Consider the following 22,895-nt stretch of genomic DNA (forward strand, 5'->3'; position numbering starts at 1 on the left):
AAGTCGTCTCATATTATACGGTTAAATCCTGAATTAAATTCTTCTGGTGTATTGGTTGTTGGTGCTCGTATTCCAGGTTATTCATCTTTGCCTATAATTCCAAATGGTGTTTTAGCTACATTGTTTGTCAACTGGTATCATAGGAAATTTCATGTGGGTACAGAATGGTTAATGTCCATTATTCGTGAAAAATACTGGATTATTGGTTGCAGATCTGTTATTCATCATGTGAAATGTTTGAGGTGTAGAAAACTATTTGCCAAACCGATGCAACAAGTTATGTCCCCATTACCATGTGAACCCCCCTTTAGTAGAGTAGGCATTGATTGTTTTGGGCCATTTGATACGAAATTTGGTAGGAAATACTTAAAAAATTATGGGTGTATTTTTACATGTTTAGTGTCTAGAGCGGTTCACATTGAAGTACTTGACTCTCTCGACACAAATAGCCTGATTAATGCTTACGTTAGATTTAAATCTCGTAGAGGCAAGCCTTCCAAAATTATTTCAGATAACGGTTCGAATTTCATAGGTGCTAATAATGAACTTAGATCTGCATTGAATGGTTGGAATGTTAATAAAAGGTTGTCATCTTTTTTCACCTTGGAAAATGTTGAATGGATGTTTAATCCTCCCAAAGCGTCAAATTTTGGAGGCGCTTGGGAAAGCCTTATTGGTGTTTTTCGTCGTGTGTTCACTTTCAAAGGACCTTTCTCATGATTCTTTAGTTACCCTGTTCACGGAAATTGAAAGCATTGTGAATTCTCGTCCAATAACTAAGGTAAATGATGATGTCACGGATCTTAAAGCTCTTACTCCCAACCAAATCTTGCTTCTTAATAGCGGTTACTGTAAACCTCTTGCAGTCACCTCTGTCAATGATTTTTATCATCAACGCTGGAAATATGTTCAGCATTTAGCTGATTTATTTTGGAAAAAATGGTTGAAGTTATATTTGCCATCTCTTCAAGTTTGTCATAAATGGCAAACTACTACGCGTGATTTAAGGATTGGTGACTTAGTATTGCTGCTTGATGAGTCTTTACCCCGATCACTTTGGCCCATGGCATTAGTAAAAGAGATCAAGGTAGGTAGGGACGGCAGGGTAAGGTCATCAACGGTTAAAACCAGGTCTTCTGAATTTATTCGACCTATTAATAAACTTGTTCTTTTAGAAGCAGCTGATTGATGAACAAGATTATTTACTAGAACTTTTTGTTTATGTTGTTTTTATGCTGGGTTGTTAATTCGTCATTTAGTCTTTTTCAGACGTTTGAATTTGGAGTTCTAGCTTAGTAGAATATTCCAAAATATTGTATTTTATGTAGATTAATATCGGTATGTACAATTGGTTATTCCTTGTGTAGTACATTCTAAGCTAGTTGGCTCAGGGTGGGGGAGTGATTTTCCCATTCGTTATATATATTGTATTATGCTAATACGCAGTATTTAATATACATTTATTATTATGTTTATAGGTTTATTCGTTTTCATGTATTTCTATATTTAAGTGTCTGTTTAATAGAGTCTACTTAATAAGGAATGTGTATATTACTGGAACGTGAGTGTTTTTCACACACACGCACACACATGAGCGTTAACACTTGAGCTATCGAGACCAAGTTTTTAACTTGGACCCTCTGTTTACGTTTAATATAGTCAAGTTTTTAACTTGATGTTCTCCAGTTTTTATCGATCCGTTTTTAACGATTGATTAGTTATCGCTCTATTTTCAACTTTCCTGGGAGCGTCTTATTTTATGGTGCCAAAGCAGGTAAGTAGTCAATCTATCTGAATTATCCTTATATTTTTATATTTAGTTTAAACGAATGTAACAATCTATATATATATATATCTGCTATAATATAATAAATGCTATTATTATAAATATTATTATAAAAGTTTATTAATTTGATGTACATAATGTGATAATAGTCGTATTTTGTTCATGTTTCAGTGAACGAGAGAATTTGAGAGACCGAGAATTTATTTTCTAAATAAAACTGTATCAAGCTACAACACTATCGATCCTTATTTTTACCTCCTCCCGGGAAGTACAAGTTATTACTCTTTTAGTGTATTATAAATGTTTCATTACTGAAAAAAGTAAAAATATGTGACAACACTTGTTGACTGCCCTGACGATTTAGCTGCTGTGGGCGTATGTTTTGTTGCCTGGCAACCTATCTTTTTGTTGTGACTTATGTGTGTTTGATGTCTAGATTTTAATGTTAATATGTGTCTCGAATTGAATGAATTGTTTTAAGGTTCTTAAATGTTCCTTCATTGGTCAGTCTTCACAAGAGGAACCAAAGTCAGTTTTTTATACGTTTTCTCATACTCCTCGCAGTGTTTCGTTTGATTAGACCCAATCCCACTCAAACACTGCCATACTCACCGCAAATTTTTTATCCCAAATTATGACTGGTTAACAGTCCAATCAACAACCAATACATTACTACATAACAAAATCAATCCGCATTAACCAGAGCTCTAAATATGTTACCGAAAAGTGTCTGGTGACAATTGCGACTACATTACGTCATAACGCGCAAAATGTATTACACTCAATTAACCAGTGCATAACAGATTATTGCAGAGAAACTAATCGTGTGACAAACGAGGCTATCTAAAATAGCTACAATGTAAACATTGGGTAATCGCTGCGCACTTGGAATCTTTTTATCATTTCTTGGACTACACAGCAGATGAACAATATTTTCATCTCTTGGACTACACAGCAGATGAACAATATTTTCATCTCTTGGACTACACAGCAGATGAACAATATTTTCATCTCTTGGACTACACAGCAGATGAACAATATTTTCATCTCTTGGACTACACAGCAGATGAACAATATTTTCACCATCTTCTAGTACATTTAATAAACTGTCCGAAGACCATAGATCGTGTTTCAACAAACTGGATAGAAATACAAATTTACCGATGCGAACATCGATGTTTGCTCCCGATGCATCAAAGGGTAAAATTTTTCTTGAAATCAGCACTAACACACACATTGTTTTACTGTAATCAGGAGAGATTTGATTGGGCGAAGAGAATTGTTTGTGGACACTCTAGAGGCTAAAGTTAATAACCGATTGATTTTAAATTTATACATAGTGTTTAAGGTCATGAGACAAAGAAGCCTATTGATTTTCAACGATTTCTGATAATTACTGCCAGAGTTATAGCCCTTAATCATTTTGAAAAATCTTGTGGACGCTCTAAATAAAGTTAATATCCGATTGACTTTAAATTTATATACAGTGTTTAAGGTCATGAGATGGAGACGCCTGTTGATTTGTGATGATTTCCGATAATTAATGCCAGAGTTATGGCCCTTGATCACTTCAAAAAATCTTGTGGATGCTCTAGAGGCTAAAGTTAATATCTGATTGACTTTAAATTTATACACAGTGTTTAAGGTCATGAGACGAAGAAACCCATAGATTTTCAACTATTTGCGATTGATTTTCAAAGATATCCCATAATTACTGCCACAGTTATGGCCCTTGATCACTTTGAAATATCTTGTGGACGCTCTCTGGAGGGCAAAGTTAATATCCGATTGACTTTGTGACGATTTCAGATAATTACTGCCAGAGTTATGGCCTTTGATCATTTTGAAATATCTTGTGGATGCTCTAAAGGCTAAAGTTAATATCCGATTGACTTTAAATTTATACACAGTGTTTAAGGTCGTGAGACGAAGAAGCCTTTTGATTTTCAACTATTTCGGATTATTAGTGCCAGAGTTATGGCCCTTGACCTCTTCGAAAATTCTTGTAGAAGCTCTAAAGGCTAAAGTTAACATCTGATTGACTTTAATTTTATACACAGTGTTTAAGGCCATAAGACGTATGATTCTGTTCATTTTCAACGATTTCTGATACTTACTGCTAGAGTTATGGCCCTTGATAACTTCGAAATATCTTGTGGGCACTTTACTTGTGGGCGCTAAAGTAAATATCCAATTGACTTTAGATTTATACACAGTGTTTAAGCGGAAACGAAGGAATCTAGTCATTTTCAACGATTTCCGATAATTACTGCCAGAGTTATGGCCCTTGATCTCTTTGAAATATCTTGTGGAGACTCGAGTGACTAAAGTTAATTTCCGATTGACTTTAAATTTATACACACCCTTTAAGGTCATGAGACGAATCCTATTGATTTTCAACTATTCTGATAATTACTGCCTGAGTTATTGCCCTTGACCTCTTTGAAAAATATTGTAGAAGCTCTTCTTCAGTTAATATCTGATTAAATTTATACACACACAGTGTAACACTGTAAGGTTGCCGCGATACCCCAGGGATGGCGATATATTGCGATAATTAGGTCAGGCGATAAAATTATCGTCTGAAATCTCAAATATCACTTTATCACGATAATTCTAAAAAAATATCGCTATATTTTCATTTTTGATCAGAATTCACGTTAAATCCGTTCAAAATACTCCAAAAATGAAGAAGAAATCGAATTGTAACAAATGTTGATACTAGATCCATTCCAAATTCCACAACAGACTTTGAGACAGAGGGGGGTTGGATGGCTGAATGGTTAGCACGTGCGCGCTGTATCATAAAGCCTGTCATTGAGTCTACTGGCGTGGTTTCGAATCCCCGGTTGTTCGTGACAAGGAGTAGGGTCGCCTGTCCAACCTCGTGGGTTTTCTCCGGGTTCTCCGGTTTCCTCCCACTGCTAAAGACCCCTACGCGCAAGCGAATTATTGAAATAAAATTAAACCATATGTTAGTCCAGAAATGACCTAGTTTGTGTCGAGTGGACGTTAAATCCCATTTCTCTCTCTCCCCTTTGAGACAGCCGTATTAGGACCAACTGACCGACATTAGTCGCATGTATCAAGTACATTTCACTGAATAATATTAATCGTTATCATACACGTGTTGGCTACTCTTTGATATAGTCTGGTCCCATACCCCCACGAAGAAAGCATCCACAATATTTATTACGAATGATATTATACGGTGAGGATACCCCTACTCAGAATGATACAGTTAAAACTGCACGCGACAATATACGTCGCCATAGTAACGAAGAGGTGGTTTATTGTTGATTACCCAGTCCGTTGAAAATTACATTGATATTTTACGTTGAAAAATCATGTGGATAATATTTCTTTTATTCTTTGAATAAAATGGCTTCCAAGCTTGAAACTGCCAATGCCAATTGGAATATTTTTGATGACAGTTCGGCAAACTGCAAAAACACACTGCTGCTGACACGAAAAAGAGCATTTCTTCTGTCACTCATATGGGGATATTTTAGTTTAAAAAGAACACCCGACTGTTAACCAGGTATTGATTTAATGGATATTTATTCGGTATTCCGAGCATTCCAGCTGATCAGAATAGAATGATCTGCGGTGACGATACCTACAGGAATAATCTTACCCCAGCATATATACATGTATATATGTCTCACTTCATCACTACATCTCGCATACATTGCTAAATACCAAATGGATACATTAATCCATTTATACACCTCAATTTTATATCAATAATTATCACGATATTGAATTTTTGAAGCACAATAATTCTAATTATCGCGATAATTTACTCAAGACGATAATCCATGATATCGTGATAATTTATTTTACCAATATTGTGTTATATCGCGATATTTTTTTCTGTATCGTTGTAACCTTAACACAGTGTTTGAGGTCATGAGCCGAAGAATCCTATTCATTTTCAACGATTTCTGATAATTACTGCCAGATTTATGGCCCTTGATCACTTTGAAAAAGTGTACAGCTAAAGTTAATATAAATTGTTTAAGGTCATTAGACAAACAATCGAAACAAATTCTAATGATTTCTGATAATTACTTAATGGGTTATTATTACTCGTAATCAGATTTTCATGTATTGTTAATATGTTCATTACTGACAAAAATATGCAACAATCTTGTTGATCACCCGGGGGGGTTGGATGGCCGAATGGTTAGCACGCACGCACTGTATCATACGGTCTGTACGTGACAAGGAGTAGGGTTGCCTGTACTCCGGTTTCCTCCCACAGCTAAAGACCCCTACGCGCAAGCGAATTATGGGAATAGAATTGAACCATATGTTAGTCCCGAAATGACCTATTTTGTTAAACCCCATTTCTCTCTCTCTCTCTCTTGTTGATCACCCGGATGACTTAGCTGCTGTGGGCGTGTGTTTCGTTGCCTGGCAACCTATCTTTGGTTTTGTTGTTCTGGTTTATATCTTCTTTAAATCATAAATGATTTAATGCAGTCTTCTAATTATTTTTTTTTATAACTTTATTAACGGTCTGCTTCCGCTCTTCATCTCCTGATTGAATTCAAGTAGCCAGAGGTCAAATGTCAATAAGTTTATGGAACTTTATTAACTTCTAAGTTCTAACAACTTTGCTGAATAATCTCGTGTGAATTTTTCACTTTGGTGCCAAAGAGTCACAATCTGTTAATCAAGATTTCATAATATGATTTTACACGCGTTATCAAAAGAAACCTTACCTTGAGGACCAGTATGACTTGTATTTACAGAATTAAATACTTGTAAATTGGACACTCATTATTAAAATTAATCAGTCAGCTTTAAACTGGACACAAGTACAAATTATATAAAAACACAAATTTATATGGAAAACAATCACTACGTTTCAACAAGTTCCTCTTGTCATTCTCAAGTAATGACAGTATAATACAGTAGAATCTGTATGAGCAGCCACTCCTATTCAGCGACATCTCCTTGTAAGCGGTCACGATAAATTCCCCCCGTTTATCCCATGATTAATAGTTAATTTGCTGGACCCCCGCTGATCAGGTAAAAAGAAATGTGAAAATAACAATAAACCCGGGATTATCTGTTAATTAATCTTTTGTTTTATTAAACGACCAACCCCCTCGTTGTTTTATTAGCTACTGATTAAATAAACTAAAAGTACCGACGAATTTTGTCACTATCATCTAGTATCTCTTTTCCATTGCCACTTTGCTGCTAAACAGACGTTTTAGGGCCTCCTATAATATAACATGCAGAGTTAACCCCCCTCATAATAGGTGACAAATTCAGCGATGGTTTTTAGTTCATGTGCTTGTTTGATAAAATAAAATTAATTCATGGATTTTCACCAATGGATAAATATTATCGAATGCATCACAATAGACTGTAGTATCATTGTTGATACAAAATGACACGTTTACAGAAGTTATGTCAGAGATTTGAGTCAAAGAATTTTCGTTCCAAGCAAGTTTTAGCGACGGCCAAATTTACCGATGCAAGTATTGATGTTCGCTTGATGCATCCAAACGTAATATTTAATTGATGTCAGCACAAAAAACACCGAGATTTTATTAAGAGGCCACTCCTGTTAAGTGGTCAGTCGTGAAAATTCCCTTGGGTGGCTGCTTAATACAGATTCTACTGTATAACATTACTACTACTACCTGGTGCTTTAATGTCTACTTCCACAGAAGTGATATTGCAGACATGACATAGGAGAGCCGAGGCTTCTTCCTGTTTTTAGAATATGATTATGCAATCTTTCCATTTGCGGACTTAGGCCATGGAGTAGGTTTAGTTGGATGTTCATCCCTTTATTTAATAAAATCCATATTATTTGGTGGTTGATCTGTGAAGACAGCATATGTGCGGACATATATATATATGTGTCTTGTTTCTAGATTGGTAGATGTCATCTTTGTGTGTTTAGGTGCCAGACCCGTCTTATCGTGGCCTCCCCTTACTCCACTATACCACTCTGCAGGTTTGGTGTCTTTTTTGCGGATTAGTGTTTAGATGCCGAGCCCGTCTAACCGTGATCCTCCCTTACTCCACTGTCCTGCTAATTTGGTATGTTTAGATGCTGAGCCCATCTAACTGTAGCCCCCTCTTACTTCACTATTGTACTTAATTCAACCGTGGTCATTAGATCGTGGATTAGTTCGAAGATTTGCAGCTTCAGATCTGGTCTCGGAAAGAGTAGGTTCTTAGTGTTGAGCGGTATGTTGTTGGTCTCCATCATCCCCACTAGTCCCCTTCTCTCCTCCTTGTATAATTCACAATCTACCAGGACATGGTTTATGGTACATTCTTCTCCACACTCACAGACGATGACTTGGTGTTTGAAGTCTCACAGTATAATAGCAAAAAATCAAATTATATACAACAAGGTAACAAAAACAGTAACTAATCTGAAACCCTCAAAGGGCTAAAAAAAAAGAACAATAATAACAATACAAAATAGACATAGACGTATGTATATTTTTGCATAATATATGCATTAAGGCGACATATGTATATTTTTGCATAATATACACATTAAGGCGACCTTATATATATGTTTGCATAATATACGCATTAAGGGGTCATATGTATATTTTTTGCATAATATACGCATTAAGGCGACATATGTATATTTTGGCATAATGTACGCATTAAGGCGACTTTATATATATATTTGCATAATATACGCATTAAGGCGACATATGTATATTTTTTGTATAATATACGCATTAAGGCGACCAAAAAGATCAAAATAGCCATAAACCATTTTAATACACTTTTATTTGAGCGTTTTATAAGAGTACCATATTCATAAATCTTTCTTTTTGCTTAAAATTCCAGCGAAATTAGTTATTTGTCGACACACGCAGCGTGTGGTGAAGCCGTTAATCTCTAGTTGATAATATGGCCAAAGTATTAACGATAATCCCTTGCTCAATGAATACAAACGAGTTTCAAAACCCATACAATATACTCGACTCCACCGTGACGGAATTACATGGTACCCCTTATAGGAATATACTCAATTCCATCGTGATGGAATTACATGGTGCCCCTTATTTTGCAGTCTTAAAGGTACAGTGGCTGTTTACTACAGTAATAGTATATTATATTGGGGATTTTATAAAATGGGGGGGGGGGGGTATCAGAGGAATGATTAAAAGTCCTGATGAACTCTTTACATCAGATGCATTTTATGAAATAAGATCTATAACATTATATGTGACGGATACCCACTTTGACATTATCCAAATGCAAACTATGTATTTTTCATTATATTTGCGAATCAAGACATTTTATGGCGGGCAGTTTAGAATATTCAAAATATGTCTAGCCCCGACAATAGAAAAAAACAATTTTTATAAACAAATCATCCCAAAGAAGTGACCTTTGGTGCGCAAAACATGCGTGACGGAATTACCTTTCAAATTGTGCTGGAATTACAGTGCAGAAATTCCGTCACACAAGGGTGTTCTTGTCATGACTTAAGTTATCGCTGGCTAAGAAAGCTCGATTTGATACAGGATCATCACTCGACGTTGCTTCCAATGCGTGGATTGGATATCGCCTAGCTATATATATGTGAAATTTTCTGCAAAATCCATTTGGAGCAAACATTCCTCTCAGGTTTCTTCATTTTATATGGACTTCGCAGGTTTATGTGATATCCAGTCACGGCACAAATTGCACCCACATTCTCGTCATTGGCATTGCCCATTCTGTGATTTTGAACGTTCAGTCTATTTCTTTTTCATTAATAGTTGAGCTGTTTTGGTAACATGACAAATCTCAGATTTCTCGTTCGTTCCCTATCAACATTATCATAATTCACCGGATTTACAGCTGATTTAAATTTTTCTTTTCATATACGCTGTCTCTATGCTGTAAGTGTGGCTATAACTCAAAGAATATATGAAACTATATAATGCAATAAAATTCCATAAATTCCATAAAGGAATTTCTGGAAGACTTACTAAATGCTTGAATTTCGAAAAAAATTTGTAATTCCGTCACAAAAGAAACATGTAATTCTGTCACGCATAAATTTGGAAATTATATTTGTGATGAGAAAAATGTTAGAATATACTTCAACACTGGCATGCGTTCCCACATAGGAAATGAGTTTTTATAGAGATATGCCCACTTTTAACCTTTTTATACTCACATTTTCATGTGGACGTATTATGCCGTCGCCCCTGTCCGTTCGACCGTTCATAATTTGTTTATGGACACTCTACTGGTCACAATTCTTATTCGATTTTAACGAAACTTGAAATATAGGTTTATCTCCAAAAGCTCTCGGTTGCTTTCGATATTGGCATGTATCGGATCGAAACTTCATGGATTATGGCCCCTGTTTGTACAAAAAATCATGTTTTTAGCTTGTGGACCCTATAGAGGTCACAATTTTTAACCGATTTTGTTGAAACTTCAAATGTAGGTTTATAACCCAAAATCCTTTCGATATTCGTGCATATCGGACCGTAACAACCATCATTAGGGTGTAACGGTGATAAAAAATTGTTACCTCTAGAAGGACACAAGCTGAAAACGTAATTTTTCATACAATCAAGAGCCATAATTCAGGAAGTTACAATCCGACATGCGCGAATATAACGAAAGGAACCATGACCTTTGTGATATAAGCATAAATTTAAGGTTGCATCAAAATCAGAAAAAAATTGTGGCCTCTAGAGGATCTACGTATTTACACCATTTGAGTTATACAATGGCGGCCATTTTGTCTGTCAGTTTTGGTCCGATTTTCACGAAATTCGAACTCAACCATCATTACGGTGTAACGGTGATATATTCACACCATTTTGTAAATCGGATAATAATTCTGACCTCTAGAGGGACCACAAGCTAAAAACGTGATTTTTCGTAGTCAAGGGTCATAATTCAGGAAGTTACAGTCTGATATGTGCAAATATGGAAAGGAACCAAGATCTTTGGGTTATTAACATGTATTTCAAGTTTCATCAAAATCGAATCAAAATTGTGAGCTCTAGAGGGTCCACAACCATGATATATCATATTTTTACACTGTTTGCGTACGAGGGGCAGCCATTTTGTCCGGCAGTTTTGGTCTGATTTTCACAAAATTCGATCTCAACTGTCTTTATAGTCTAAAGTGTAACAGTGATATATTCAAACAGTTTTTTAAATGTGTATAGCGCTATTGCGTGTCGCACATGCAGCTCAGTGGTTCTGTGGGGCGATAAGTTCTTCATCTGTGAACATACTCTCAAAGCCTGTCAAGTGTCCATGACTATTTAAATATCCCCTACTTTTTTTTGAAGAGTATATATCAAAATATGGTTATTTCATATTTTAAAAAGTTGTTCATTTGCTTAGATTAAGAGTTTTTTTTTTATAATATATCAAAATATGGTTATTTCATATTTTAAAAAGTTAAACAAAAAGTAACTTGTAACCCAATTAGTTGTTATTAAATTTATTAAATTAAATATTGTCTTTGTTTTTATTTTGACTAAGAATTAGATTATCAAAAAAGGTACACGCATAATATCTATAGTCTGAGAGTGGTCACCACCCTAAGCTATAGATATTATTCTAGACCATTAAGAACATTATTTTGTGAAATCGAATCTGTGATTAACAGTAGGCCTCTGACTGGTATGGAAAAACATACAACCGAATTACACCATTCGATTGACAACTGCTTAATGCATATCGGCATTGGATTTTTTGAGAAAATATCAAATCTCTGAAGCGTGACATTCCCGTGACAAAAATTGTTAAGTTTTGCATGTACAATAAATTTACTAGACCCGTCTTCGAGATATTGTAGAACCTTCAGTCATGGAGTTGAACCACGATATCAAAAATATTTGATTGTCCAACGGGCATGACCCTGTCAATATTTGGTTTCCCATAGTTTTTTTCTGGTTATGACCCTGTATCCGTTGGGTGTTAAAATAGTTAGATTTCGAATTATAGAGCTACCCTCACTCGACCAAAGTAATACTATGGATTTTCCGATTGTGGGTTGTGACATGTATGATAGCAAGTAAAGTTAGAAATTCACGAAAGGAAGCAGTCTACCGTACTTTCATTTTCCAAAAATTGGGAAAATTTGCCGATAAATGTTTCCTCAGACAAAATGACAAACCGTTTGGAAGTTTCACCTGAAAACTCCCGGAATTTGATTGAACTTTGTCCGTGTCCGACCAGTTATTTCCAGGCATGTCTGGTCATTATATGTCCTCTTTAAATATAAAGGGCAGTTTCCAGTAAGTTATAATTAGGGGTTTGATTTAAAACATTGCCCTTTGATCTCTGTTTATTGTTTTACATGTTTCCTATTGTAGATGTTGGATTTGGTTCGTCCAGAGGTCAAAGATCAAGTAACTCTCAAAGACTTAAAGAAATGTAAAATGGCTGACATTTTCTTTGATACTTTCTTTAATCTGGATAAATTCTTGGACCATGAACAACGTGACCCCTTTGCTAATATCAGGGTAAGATTTAAATCATTGTGCTATACAAAGCTCATGCAATACTTATGGAAGATGTTCACCACAAATGCAACAATGACAATAACTTCCTTGTTTTTAGACACATTTGCACCAACAACAACTTCAAAAATGACGTCATCATTCCATGAGTCATGGGAAGAAGAGCATCTTGCAATTCAATAAGGTGTAATATTGAACATACAATAACTGAAGAACTCACTTCTTCTTTGTATATGTCTATATTCTAGTAACACACAACAAGTCCATTTGCTGATTACACTATTTTGCTTGAATACACTATTTTGCCTATAACGTTTTTTAGGACTTCGAATTCTGTCTTATGGTTTGGATTGTTCGTACTTGGTTTTATTTTATGTCCTACTGCCTGCCTGTGGTCAACTGCCTGTAATCTGTTGCTGTTCTTAGTGTTTAATATCTGCTTCCACGGAAGGTGATATCGCCGACAAGTCTTATTTTTATACGCCCACATTTTCATGTGGACATATATTGTCGTCGCCCCTGTCCGTCTCTCCACAATTGTTCGTGGATACTCTACAGGTCACAATTCTTATCCGATTTTGACAAAACTTGAAATATAGATTTATCTCCAAAAGATCTCGGTTGCTTTCGATATTGGCATGTATCGGACCAAAACTTCATGGATTATGGCCCCTGATTGTACGAAAAAATGATGTTTTTAGCTTGTGGACCCTATAGAGGTCGCAATTTTTATCAGATTTTGTTAAAACTTGAAATGTAAGTTTATAACCCAAAGATCTTGGTTTCTTTCGATATTCGCGCATATCGGATCATAACTTCCGGAATTATGGCCCCTGATTGTACGAAAAATCGCGTTTTTAGCTTGTGGACCCTATAGCGTTCAAAACTTTTATGCGATTTAAAAAAACGTTAGAATATATCACCGTTACACCCTAAGGATGGTAGAGTTCGAATTTCGTTAAAATCAGACCAAAACTGACAGACAAAATGGCCGCCCCTTGTACTCACAGATTTTGTTGAAACTTGAAATGTAAGTTTATAACCCAAAGATCTTGGTTCCTTTCGATATTCACGCATATCGGATCGTAACTGCCTGAATTATGGCCGACCCCTCGTACTCAAATAGCGTAAAATATGGTATATCAATGTTGTGGACCCTCTAGAGGTCACAATTTTGATCTGATTTTGATGAAACTTGAAATGCATGTTTATAACCCAAAGATCTTGGATCCTCTTGATATTCAGGCATATCTGATATTAACTTCCTGAATTATGGCCCCTGATTGTATGAAAAGTCATGATTTTAGCTTGTTCTCCGTCTAGAGGTCACAATTATTATCCGATTTTAAAAAAAACCATTTGAATATATCACTGTTACACCGTAATGTTTAATGATTTCGAATTTTGTGAAAATCGGGTCAAAACTGCCGGACAAAATTGACCGCCCCTCGTACGCAAATAGTGTATAGCATCTGGTATATGAAGCCCTTGGACCCTCTAGAGGTCACAATTTGTATCCGATTTTGATGAGAGTTGAAATACATGTTTATAACCCAAAGATCTTGGTTCCTTTCGATATTCGCGCTTATCGGATCGTAATTTCCTGAATTATGGCCCTTGAATGTACAAAAAATCACGTTTTTAGCTTGCCGTCCATGTAGAGGTCACAATTTTTATCCAATTTAAAAAAAACATGTTAATATATCATCATTAGACACTAAGATCTTGGTTTGTGTAAATCCGAACGGAACTTCCTGGATTATGTCTCCTGATTGTTCGAAAAATTGCATTTTTAGCTTGCGGATTCTCTATCGGTCATAATTTTTTTTTCTGATTTTAAAAACAGTTTAAATATTTCACCATTTCACCATAATGAAGGTTGAATTTGAATTTCGGGAAAATCGAAATGAAACTGCCCGACAAAATGGCCGCTCTTTGTACTCAAATTGTGTAAAAGTATGCAATACGAAGGTTTTGGACCCTATAGAGGTCACAATTTTTATCCGATTCTGATGAAACTTAAAACATATATCTTTATATCCCAAAGATCTCAGTCCCTTTTAATATTTACGCATTTCAGACCATAACTTTCTGAATTATTGCCCCTGATTGTACAAAAAAACGTTTTTGTTTTTAGCTTGTTCTCTATCCATCTCTTGCAAAATGTGGGTGTTATCCTGCCTCGCAGCATCTGGTTCATTTTTATTATCTTAGTGCAAGCGCAGGGGTCTTTGCTGTGGGAGGAAACCGGAGTAAAGCCACAAGGTTGAGAAGGCACCCCTATCTCCCAAACCACACACTCACACCAGGGATCGAAACCACAACCGCAAGCCAGAGGTGACGGGCCAGCTAGAGGATGAAGCGCGGCACTCTAGACCACTAGGCCTTTAATATAGTAGAGGTTACTTAGTAACAATAAATAATTATTGTGTTTTAAACTTAATAATCTTTTATAGTTGTTAATAAGGTAAGGGGTAGTATTTAAGTGACAGCCATTCACTTATTTACTGCGATATCACCTTGTTGGAAGCGGACGTAAAATACAACTAACAAACAACAACAAAAACTTATTTACCCCTTTCCATAATATCATATTTAATGTATTGGACATTAAATCTTTAATAAACAACAACTTATTTACTGAGGTGACTACTTGGGGCCTTGATTATGTAATGTTTATTGATGTGTTATCCCATTAGAATTATTGTTTATAATCTCTTTCATAGCTGACCATTATTAATATACTTTAAATAATCCATATCTTGGGTGCCCAATGCTCTTTCTAATATTGAGTGAATGTATATTGCTGTCGCCCCTACCCGTCCGGATCAGTGATGGGATTTCAAAATTTTTCTTGTCAGACATTTTACCGAAAATAAAGGGACATAACTCTTATCGTTATTTAAGCTGACGGATTCATACCACAATTAAAAATCACATGTCAACAAAATATTCAAATCCTGTATGTAATAAAAAAAAGGTGAACCTCACTATTTTTCATATTTAATTCCCGTACGGTATTCAAATTTATGTCAGTAACAATCCTACAACATAACTCATTTTTGTAATACATTGAATGAAAGCTTGTCGATTCTGCTTCAGCATCAAATTCACAATAGTAGACCTAATATTCCTGCAAAATAACGTGTCTTCCTGAATAAGAATCGTTTTCTTCTTTATAAAATGTCAACAAAATACTCAAATCCGCGCGTAATAAAAATAGGAACACCTCGCTATTTTTCATATTTAGTTCCCGTATGGTATTCAAATTTATGCCAGTAATATTCCTATAAAATTATGGGTTTTCGTAATACGATAGAATGAAAGCTTGCCGATCCGTACCTACTTGTAAAAAGGCATAGCTTCCTTCAGCGTATGGCGTACGTGACTCATAGCACATAGCTTCATCGTAAGCACTGCCTTGTAAGCGATTTTCGGTTGGCTATCGGGACCACGGAAAAATGTTTCCTATTTGGTTCCCGTATGGTATTCAAATTTATGCCAGTAATATTCCTATAAAATTATGTGTTTTCGTAATATGATAGAATGAAAGCTTGCCGATCCGTACCTACTTGTAAAAAGGCATAGCTTCCTTCAGCGTATGGCCTACGTCAGTATGTGACTCATAGCACATAGCTTCATTGTAAGCACTGCCTTGTAAGCGATTTTTGTTCAGCAATCGAGATCACGGAAAAGTGTCACTGTTGATGAGAATTTCTTTATGGAATCTTAAAAGACGTAAAAGATATCACAGACAAAATGATTGTCCATTGATTTGGGGTGTTATACACTCTTACGATATGTGACATCTAAGACTAGATTATACATGCTGTCGGTTGGTACATGCTGCGATTAAAATTTCCGACAAGTCAATGTAGAAACCACGGGGTAAACAGGTAGATTAAAATAAATTATAATCACTTTTATTGGATTGATGAATAGTCCAACAAAGGTGAAACAATGACTTCTGTTTAAGATTAGATTGACGAATTGTCCAATAAAAGATTATTAAGTCAGTCAATCATGGTAGATTAAGCAGTTAATTAAGGTAGGTGTATTAGAAGGTACGTAACACGATAAATAAGTTGATCTCTTAATTACCTAATCAATCCAGCCCATTATTAACGATAATCTGGTAGGTGTATAGACGGTATAGCACGATAAATACGTTAATCGCTTAATTACCTAATCAATCCATCCTATTATTAACGATAATCGGGTTGAGTGGTAGTTAGTTATACACTCAGTACACTATACTAATTTTGGAATTTTGAATATTATTCACCATATCTTGATGTACGATTGGGCATATTCCTGGTCGGACAATTGTGGACGTTCGGAAAATAGCGTCGGACATGTCCGGAATATACAGGCGAAATCCCATCACTGTTTGTGGACACACTACAGGTCACAATTCTTATCCAATTTTGACGAAACTTGAAATATAGGTTTATCTCCAAAAGATCTTGGTTGCTTTCGATATTGGTATGTATCGGACTGTAACTTCATGGATTATGGCCCCTGATTGTACGAAAAATCACTTTTTTAGCTTGTGAACACTGTAGAGGTCACAATTTTTATCCGATTTGGTTGAAACTTGAAATGTAAGTTTATAACCCGAAGATCTCAGTTCCTTTCAATATTCGCACCCTAAGAATGGTTGTGTTTGAATTTTGTAAAAATCAGACCAAAACTGACAGACAAAATGGCCACCCCTCGTACTCAAATAGCGTAAAAATATGGTTTATCAATGTTGTGGACCCTCTAGAGGTGACAATTTTGTACTGATTTTGATGAAACTTGAAATGTAAGTTTATAACCCAACGATCTTGGTTCCTTTCGATATTTGTGAATTATGGCCCCTGATTGTAAAAAAAATTGCTTTTTGTTTAGCTTGTTCTCTATCCATCTCTTGCAAAATGTGGGCGTATCCTGCCTGGCAGCCGCTTGTTAACTGATCTTATGGGTTCTTTGACTTTTGTTCATTAAAAATAGTTTTGTTTATTCTTTCCTGATAAAGGATCCTGAGACCGATGGACCGGAACCATCTGCTTGGGAAAAATATGCAGCGGAGGAATATGACATACTGGTTGTAGAAGAAGGAGCTAACGAACATGACCTAAATGAAATGTAAGTATTATTATTATTATGTAGACATATTTTAAAATCTGAAAAGCCTGAATGGGTTGTAAATAGGTCAATTTTACACCTTTTTTCACCTCTCAATCGAATTTGCTCGAAAATGAAATCGAAATTAAAAAAAAATGAGCTCACATTTTTTTGCGCCTTTAAAGGGCACACTCTTTTAGTTATATCAGTTTTTAAAAAAATAATATTTGCTTTCGAAAAATGGTACCTAACTGTCAAAATTGTAGTTTTTGGTAAAATTATGCCACTTCCGGTGCCGACAGATAACTCTACCGGTAACAAAAAAAATGACAATTGAGACAACAGAGCATATGAACTTTGGTTTATACAAATCGAACAATAAATAATTAATCTAGGACTGAAAAACTGAATAAGTCAATGGCGGCCAAGGAAAGCCACTGAGACAAAAAAAATTAATATTTTTGCTCAAGTCAGATGGCTCTTTAATTCTGTGTAAAACACACTAAAAAATATTCATAAATAAAAAAGTTTTTTGTCAAAATTTAAATTTTCTAAATTTGGCGCCTAATATCTGTGAAGATTTGCCGATAATCAAAAGTAGCGTAGCTATGTGCCCTGTCTCCGGCTATGCCAAAATTTATCGAAAGTCAAAATCCAATGATTATTGTTAAAGTGCGCATAAGATGGGCCTGGAAACTTAGAGATACGTGTAGCCAATGGTTACTATATCCACTTTACGGCAAGTTCACGCCAATCTGGTTGAAATTAATTCAGTTATCTTCACTCAAAGTCGTAAAAATAGACCTTCCGTAAAAACGACTTTGCCAATTATCGAAAACACTCTTAATCCCCTCAGGCGCCAGTGACGTCACAGTGACCGAATGCATATTCGGAATGTTTATTCCTTAATAACCTATATACAGCCGGCGTGTGTATTCTTTAACGTCTGAAGGATTCCTTAATCCCCCTAATTAAATAAAACAATTGACTACGGAATAATTTGTTTTGTAATTCATTTTAATTTAAGATCCAATTTAGAGTGCCTACAACTTTTAAACTTTGAAGTCTTGAACTCTTAATTAATTTTTTACAATATGGAACTTATTGGACGAACACTTTTAATATGTAAATAATATACGGGTCCAGCTATGTGGTTTTTACTGCGAGCACTTCGCTTTTCCACATAAAGTGTAGTGTCGTTAATATCTGTCATTAATTAATCAATCCGACTATAAAAGGCATGGGTCATAAATTAATTTACATGTTGGTGTTAGCAGTGAGTGTTAGTGGGATTAAGAATGTTGATTAGGTAATTATCTTTTTTACGCCGGCCAGATCAAAGACATCACTCTAAGTGGAACATGTGCGTAATACCTCACGAACGAACTAATGGTAGAATCATACACACACACACATTAATTGTATAAAATAATTAAGTTTTACTAATAAGTTGTTTAAAATTACTATATACCCAATAACTATTGCTCACCAGTGTTTTTGTAATCAAATAGCCTTGTATTATTTGTTGATTGGCGTTTAAACAACATTTAATTGATGGATGGATTAACGTTTTTGATACGATTAGGTTATAATGTCTAACATCGGTTATCTTCTTTATAATAAAAGTATTTTACAATTGCATTGACAGTTTAATCACTCCCCAAACGGCACGAATGATCCCCTGCAATTTTCGCGGCGAAGTTTAACCTCATTTACTACACCCATAGTACATTGAACGGTACATGATAATAAGATATCAAGCGTTGATTGGCAGAGAAATGAGTGCGATGTATTGTACATGTTATGCATAGTCATCGGAAAATTCCATATTCACTGTAGTTGTTCTTTATGTATAGAAATGGTTATTATTATTATATATAGCTAATAATGAATATATCGACAAATGACTGGCACCATTTGTATTTCTGTACTTAAGTTTGGGATATCAAGTATTACGGGGTTATCCAAATTACCGGTAAATGCACTGATTTCTTGAGTCATCTTCATTTGACACGTGGGCTATTTAAACAAAGGCAGCTTAAATTGATCTATGGCATGATACAGCATTTTAAATTTACTCTAAAATATTCCAATCACAAATGTCTAATCTATACCAATGAAAGACGATAATTCGGTGATTATGATTAGGCCAGTCACGTGGTAATTGGACCGTCAATAGACGCTTGTCCAGTTGCCGTGTGTATTGATAGTGCTTTATTGTACAGACAGTGAGATATTGTATAGATAATGTATATCCTATGTGTAGTGCCTGTGACGTCACCAGCCAATCAACCGGAATAAGGTCGTAATTGAAAAATTGAAAAGCGTGTCGGATACTTAAACGTTAACAGCGGACTTAATTTTAATCAGATTGGTGTGAACTTGCCATAAAGTTGATATAGTAACCATGGGCTATACATACATGCAATTTAGATTTTTGATCTTACGTGGTCTTTAAGATTACTGCAATATTTCTAAAAATGATAGCTTCGGTGATTTCGTACATTTCGCATTGTTGCAGAACGTTCAAAATAGCTTTATCCTCTAAGTCACACCCACTTTCCCACTAAAACCGAAGAAATTGTAACAATGCGACAAGCAGTTGCTGAGATCTAATCAAAATGGAATTGGAATAACACAAGCTATGCAGTGTGAAACCCTAATAAAAATCTTAACAAAAACAATAGTGTTTCACACAAGCTACGCAGTGTGAAACCCTAATAGTAATTATTACATATGGTTAGAATCGTAATTAGGTCAGCTATCCGAATGTATAACTTTTTTTTTGAAAATCTGTTAAAATAAACAAATAATAGAGCATTTTCAAAGTCTTATTGGGTGGCTTCATGCACAAGACTTCCGGAGGGACTCTCGATAGAGAAAGTTAAAAAAAATAATTTTAGGTTAAGTTTTCGAGATAAAGGCGTCCAAAAATGCTCCAAATCAGAAAATACTTGATTTTCAGCGTGCCATATTTTGCTGCCTGTCATAGTATCCGTATGAATTGGGTATCATACGGCAGTGCAATCCTTGGGCCACTCAACGATACTTTAATTGGTTTAATCTGTTCATATCGGAAGGAGAAATCGCGTTTTTCCAAAAAGCATCCATTTTTATACGCCCACATTTTCATGTGGACATATATTGTCGTTGCCCCTGTCCGTCCGTCCATCCACAATTGTTTGTGAACACTCTTAGAGGTCACAATTTATATACGCCCAAATGGAAATGTGGTCGTATATTGCCGTCGCCCTCGTCCGTCGGTCCGTCCACAATTTCTTGTGAACACTCTACAGACTACATTTATCATCTGATTGTTTTGAAATTAATATATGTTGTTTGCACTAGTGAAACGAAGAATCCTATTGAATTTCAGCAATTTCCGTTAATTACGCTGTGAGTTATGGCTCTTGTTTCACTTTGTTGTACCTTGTGAATGCTCTAGCGACAAACGTTATTATCCGATCTGTATGAAATTTATATGCATCATTTAAATTAGTAATTAGAAGCCTATTGAATTTCAGCAATTTCCGTTAATTACATCTTGAGTTATGGCCCTTGTTTCACTTTGTTGTACCTTGTGTATGCTCTAAAGACAAAAATTATTATTTGATCTGTATGAAATTTATATGTATCGTTTAAATTAGAAAAATGAAAAAGCCTATTGAGTTTCAGCAAATTTCTGTTGATTACATCTAGAGTTATGGCCCTTGTTTAGCTTTGTTGAATCTTGTGAACACTTGAATGACAAAAGTTATCATTTAATCTGTATGAAATTCATATGTATCATTTAAATTAGTGAAATGAAGAAGTCTTTTGAATGTCAGCAATTTCCGTTTATTACTTCTAGAGTTATGGCCCTTGTTTCACTTTGTTTAACCTTGTGAACGCTTTAACCCCAAAAGTTGTCATCCTATCTTTCTGAAATTTATATGCCCTATTTAAATTAGTGAAACGAAGAAGCCTATTTAATTTCAATAATTTCCGTTTATAATAATGAGTCATGGCCCTTGTTTCGCTTTGTTGAACCTTGTGAACACTGTAATGCCAAAAGTTAACATTCGATCTTTGTGAAATTTATATGGAATATTTAAATTAGGGAAACGAAGAGGCCTATTGAATTTCAGCAATTTCTGTTTATTACTTCTAGAGTTATGGCCCTTGTTTCACTTTGTTTAACCGTGTGAACGCTTTAACCCCAAAAGTTATCATCCTATCTTTCTGAAATTTATATGCATTATTTAAATTAGTGAAGCGAAGAAGCCTATTTAATTTCAACAATTTCCGTTTATAACGTCTAGAGTTATGGCCCTTGTTTCACTTTGTTGAACCTTGTGAACACTCTAATGCCAAAATCTGATCTTTGTGAAATTTATATGCAATATTTAAATTAGGGAAACGAAGAAGCCTATTGAATTTCAGCAATTCTGAACCGGCTATTAAACTATGGTTCACAGACTCAAAATCTAAAAGGCATATGGTTAATGCTTACGGTCTCAAGCAGTCTGATGATCCTGTTCAATCATCACAAGACGTGGAGTGCGACACACAGACAGACAGTGATAGTGACTTCTAATGCATGTTCATTTCCGCATGGTAAATACAGGACTTCAAAGACACACTGTGTACAACTTGGCTCTTCATAACCACCTTTGTTTAATTAGTTAGGCTTGTTAAAGGGTCTAAATATCTACATGAATTTGATTGGTCAGTTAAAAAGGAACTACTTTTTTTGTATTTTCAAAGCACAGTTCATTTTTTATTAAAAGTAACTTCTTTTTTATACGCCCACATTTTCATGTGGACGTATATTGTCGTCGCCCCTGTCCGTCCGTTCACAATTGTTTGTGAACAGTCTACAGGTCACAATTTTTATCCGATTTCAATGAAACTTGAAATATAGGTTTATCACCCTAAGATCTCGGTTTCTTTGGATATTGGCATGTATCGGACCGTAACTTCATGGATTATGGTAGAATCATACACACACACACATTAATTGTATAAAATAATTAAGTTTTACTAATAAGTTGTTTAAAATTACTATATACCCAATAACTATTGCTCACCAGTGTTTTTGTAATCAAATAGCCTTGTATTATTTGTTGATTGGCGTTTAAACAACATTTAATTGATGGATGGATTAACGTTTTTGATACGATTAGGTTATAATGTCTAACATCGGTTATCTTCTTTATAATAAAAGTATTTTACAATTGCATTGACAGTTTAATCACTCCCCAAACGGCACGAATGATCCCCTGCAATTTTCGCGGCGAAGTTTAACCTCATTTACTACACCCATAGTACATTGAACGGTACATGATAATAAGATATCAAGCGTTGATTGGCAGAGAAATGAGTGCGATGTATTGTACATGTTATGCATAGTCATCGGAAAATTCCATATTCACTGTAGTTGTTCTTTATGTATAGAAATGGTTATTATTATTATATATAGCTAATAATGAATATATCGACAAATGACTGGCACCATTTGTATTTCTGTACTTAAG

General features: G+C 35.2%; 1 protein-coding gene across 7 annotated transcripts in view; it reads left to right on the forward strand.

Moving 5' to 3' along the window:
* The window catches only part of LOC126808777 (serine/threonine-protein phosphatase 2A regulatory subunit B'' subunit beta), a 281,556-nt gene that overhangs the window by 216,729 nt on the left and 41,932 nt on the right, over nucleotides 1-22,895 (forward strand). For all 7 annotated transcript variants that reach the window (XM_050533746.2, XM_056101922.1, XM_050533748.2 and 4 more), the window contains 2 exons: nucleotides 12,124-12,273; nucleotides 17,291-17,400. In XM_050533746.2, coding sequence (XP_050389703.1) covers nucleotides 12,124-12,273; nucleotides 17,291-17,400 — 260 coding nt within the window. The remainder of the gene's footprint in view (nucleotides 1-12,123; nucleotides 12,274-17,290; nucleotides 17,401-22,895) is intronic.

Source organism: Patella vulgata, chromosome 1 (genome assembly GCF_932274485.2).
Source record: "Patella vulgata chromosome 1, xgPatVulg1.2, whole genome shotgun sequence".
Classification (NCBI taxonomy): Eukaryota; Metazoa; Mollusca; class Gastropoda; family Patellidae; genus Patella; species Patella vulgata.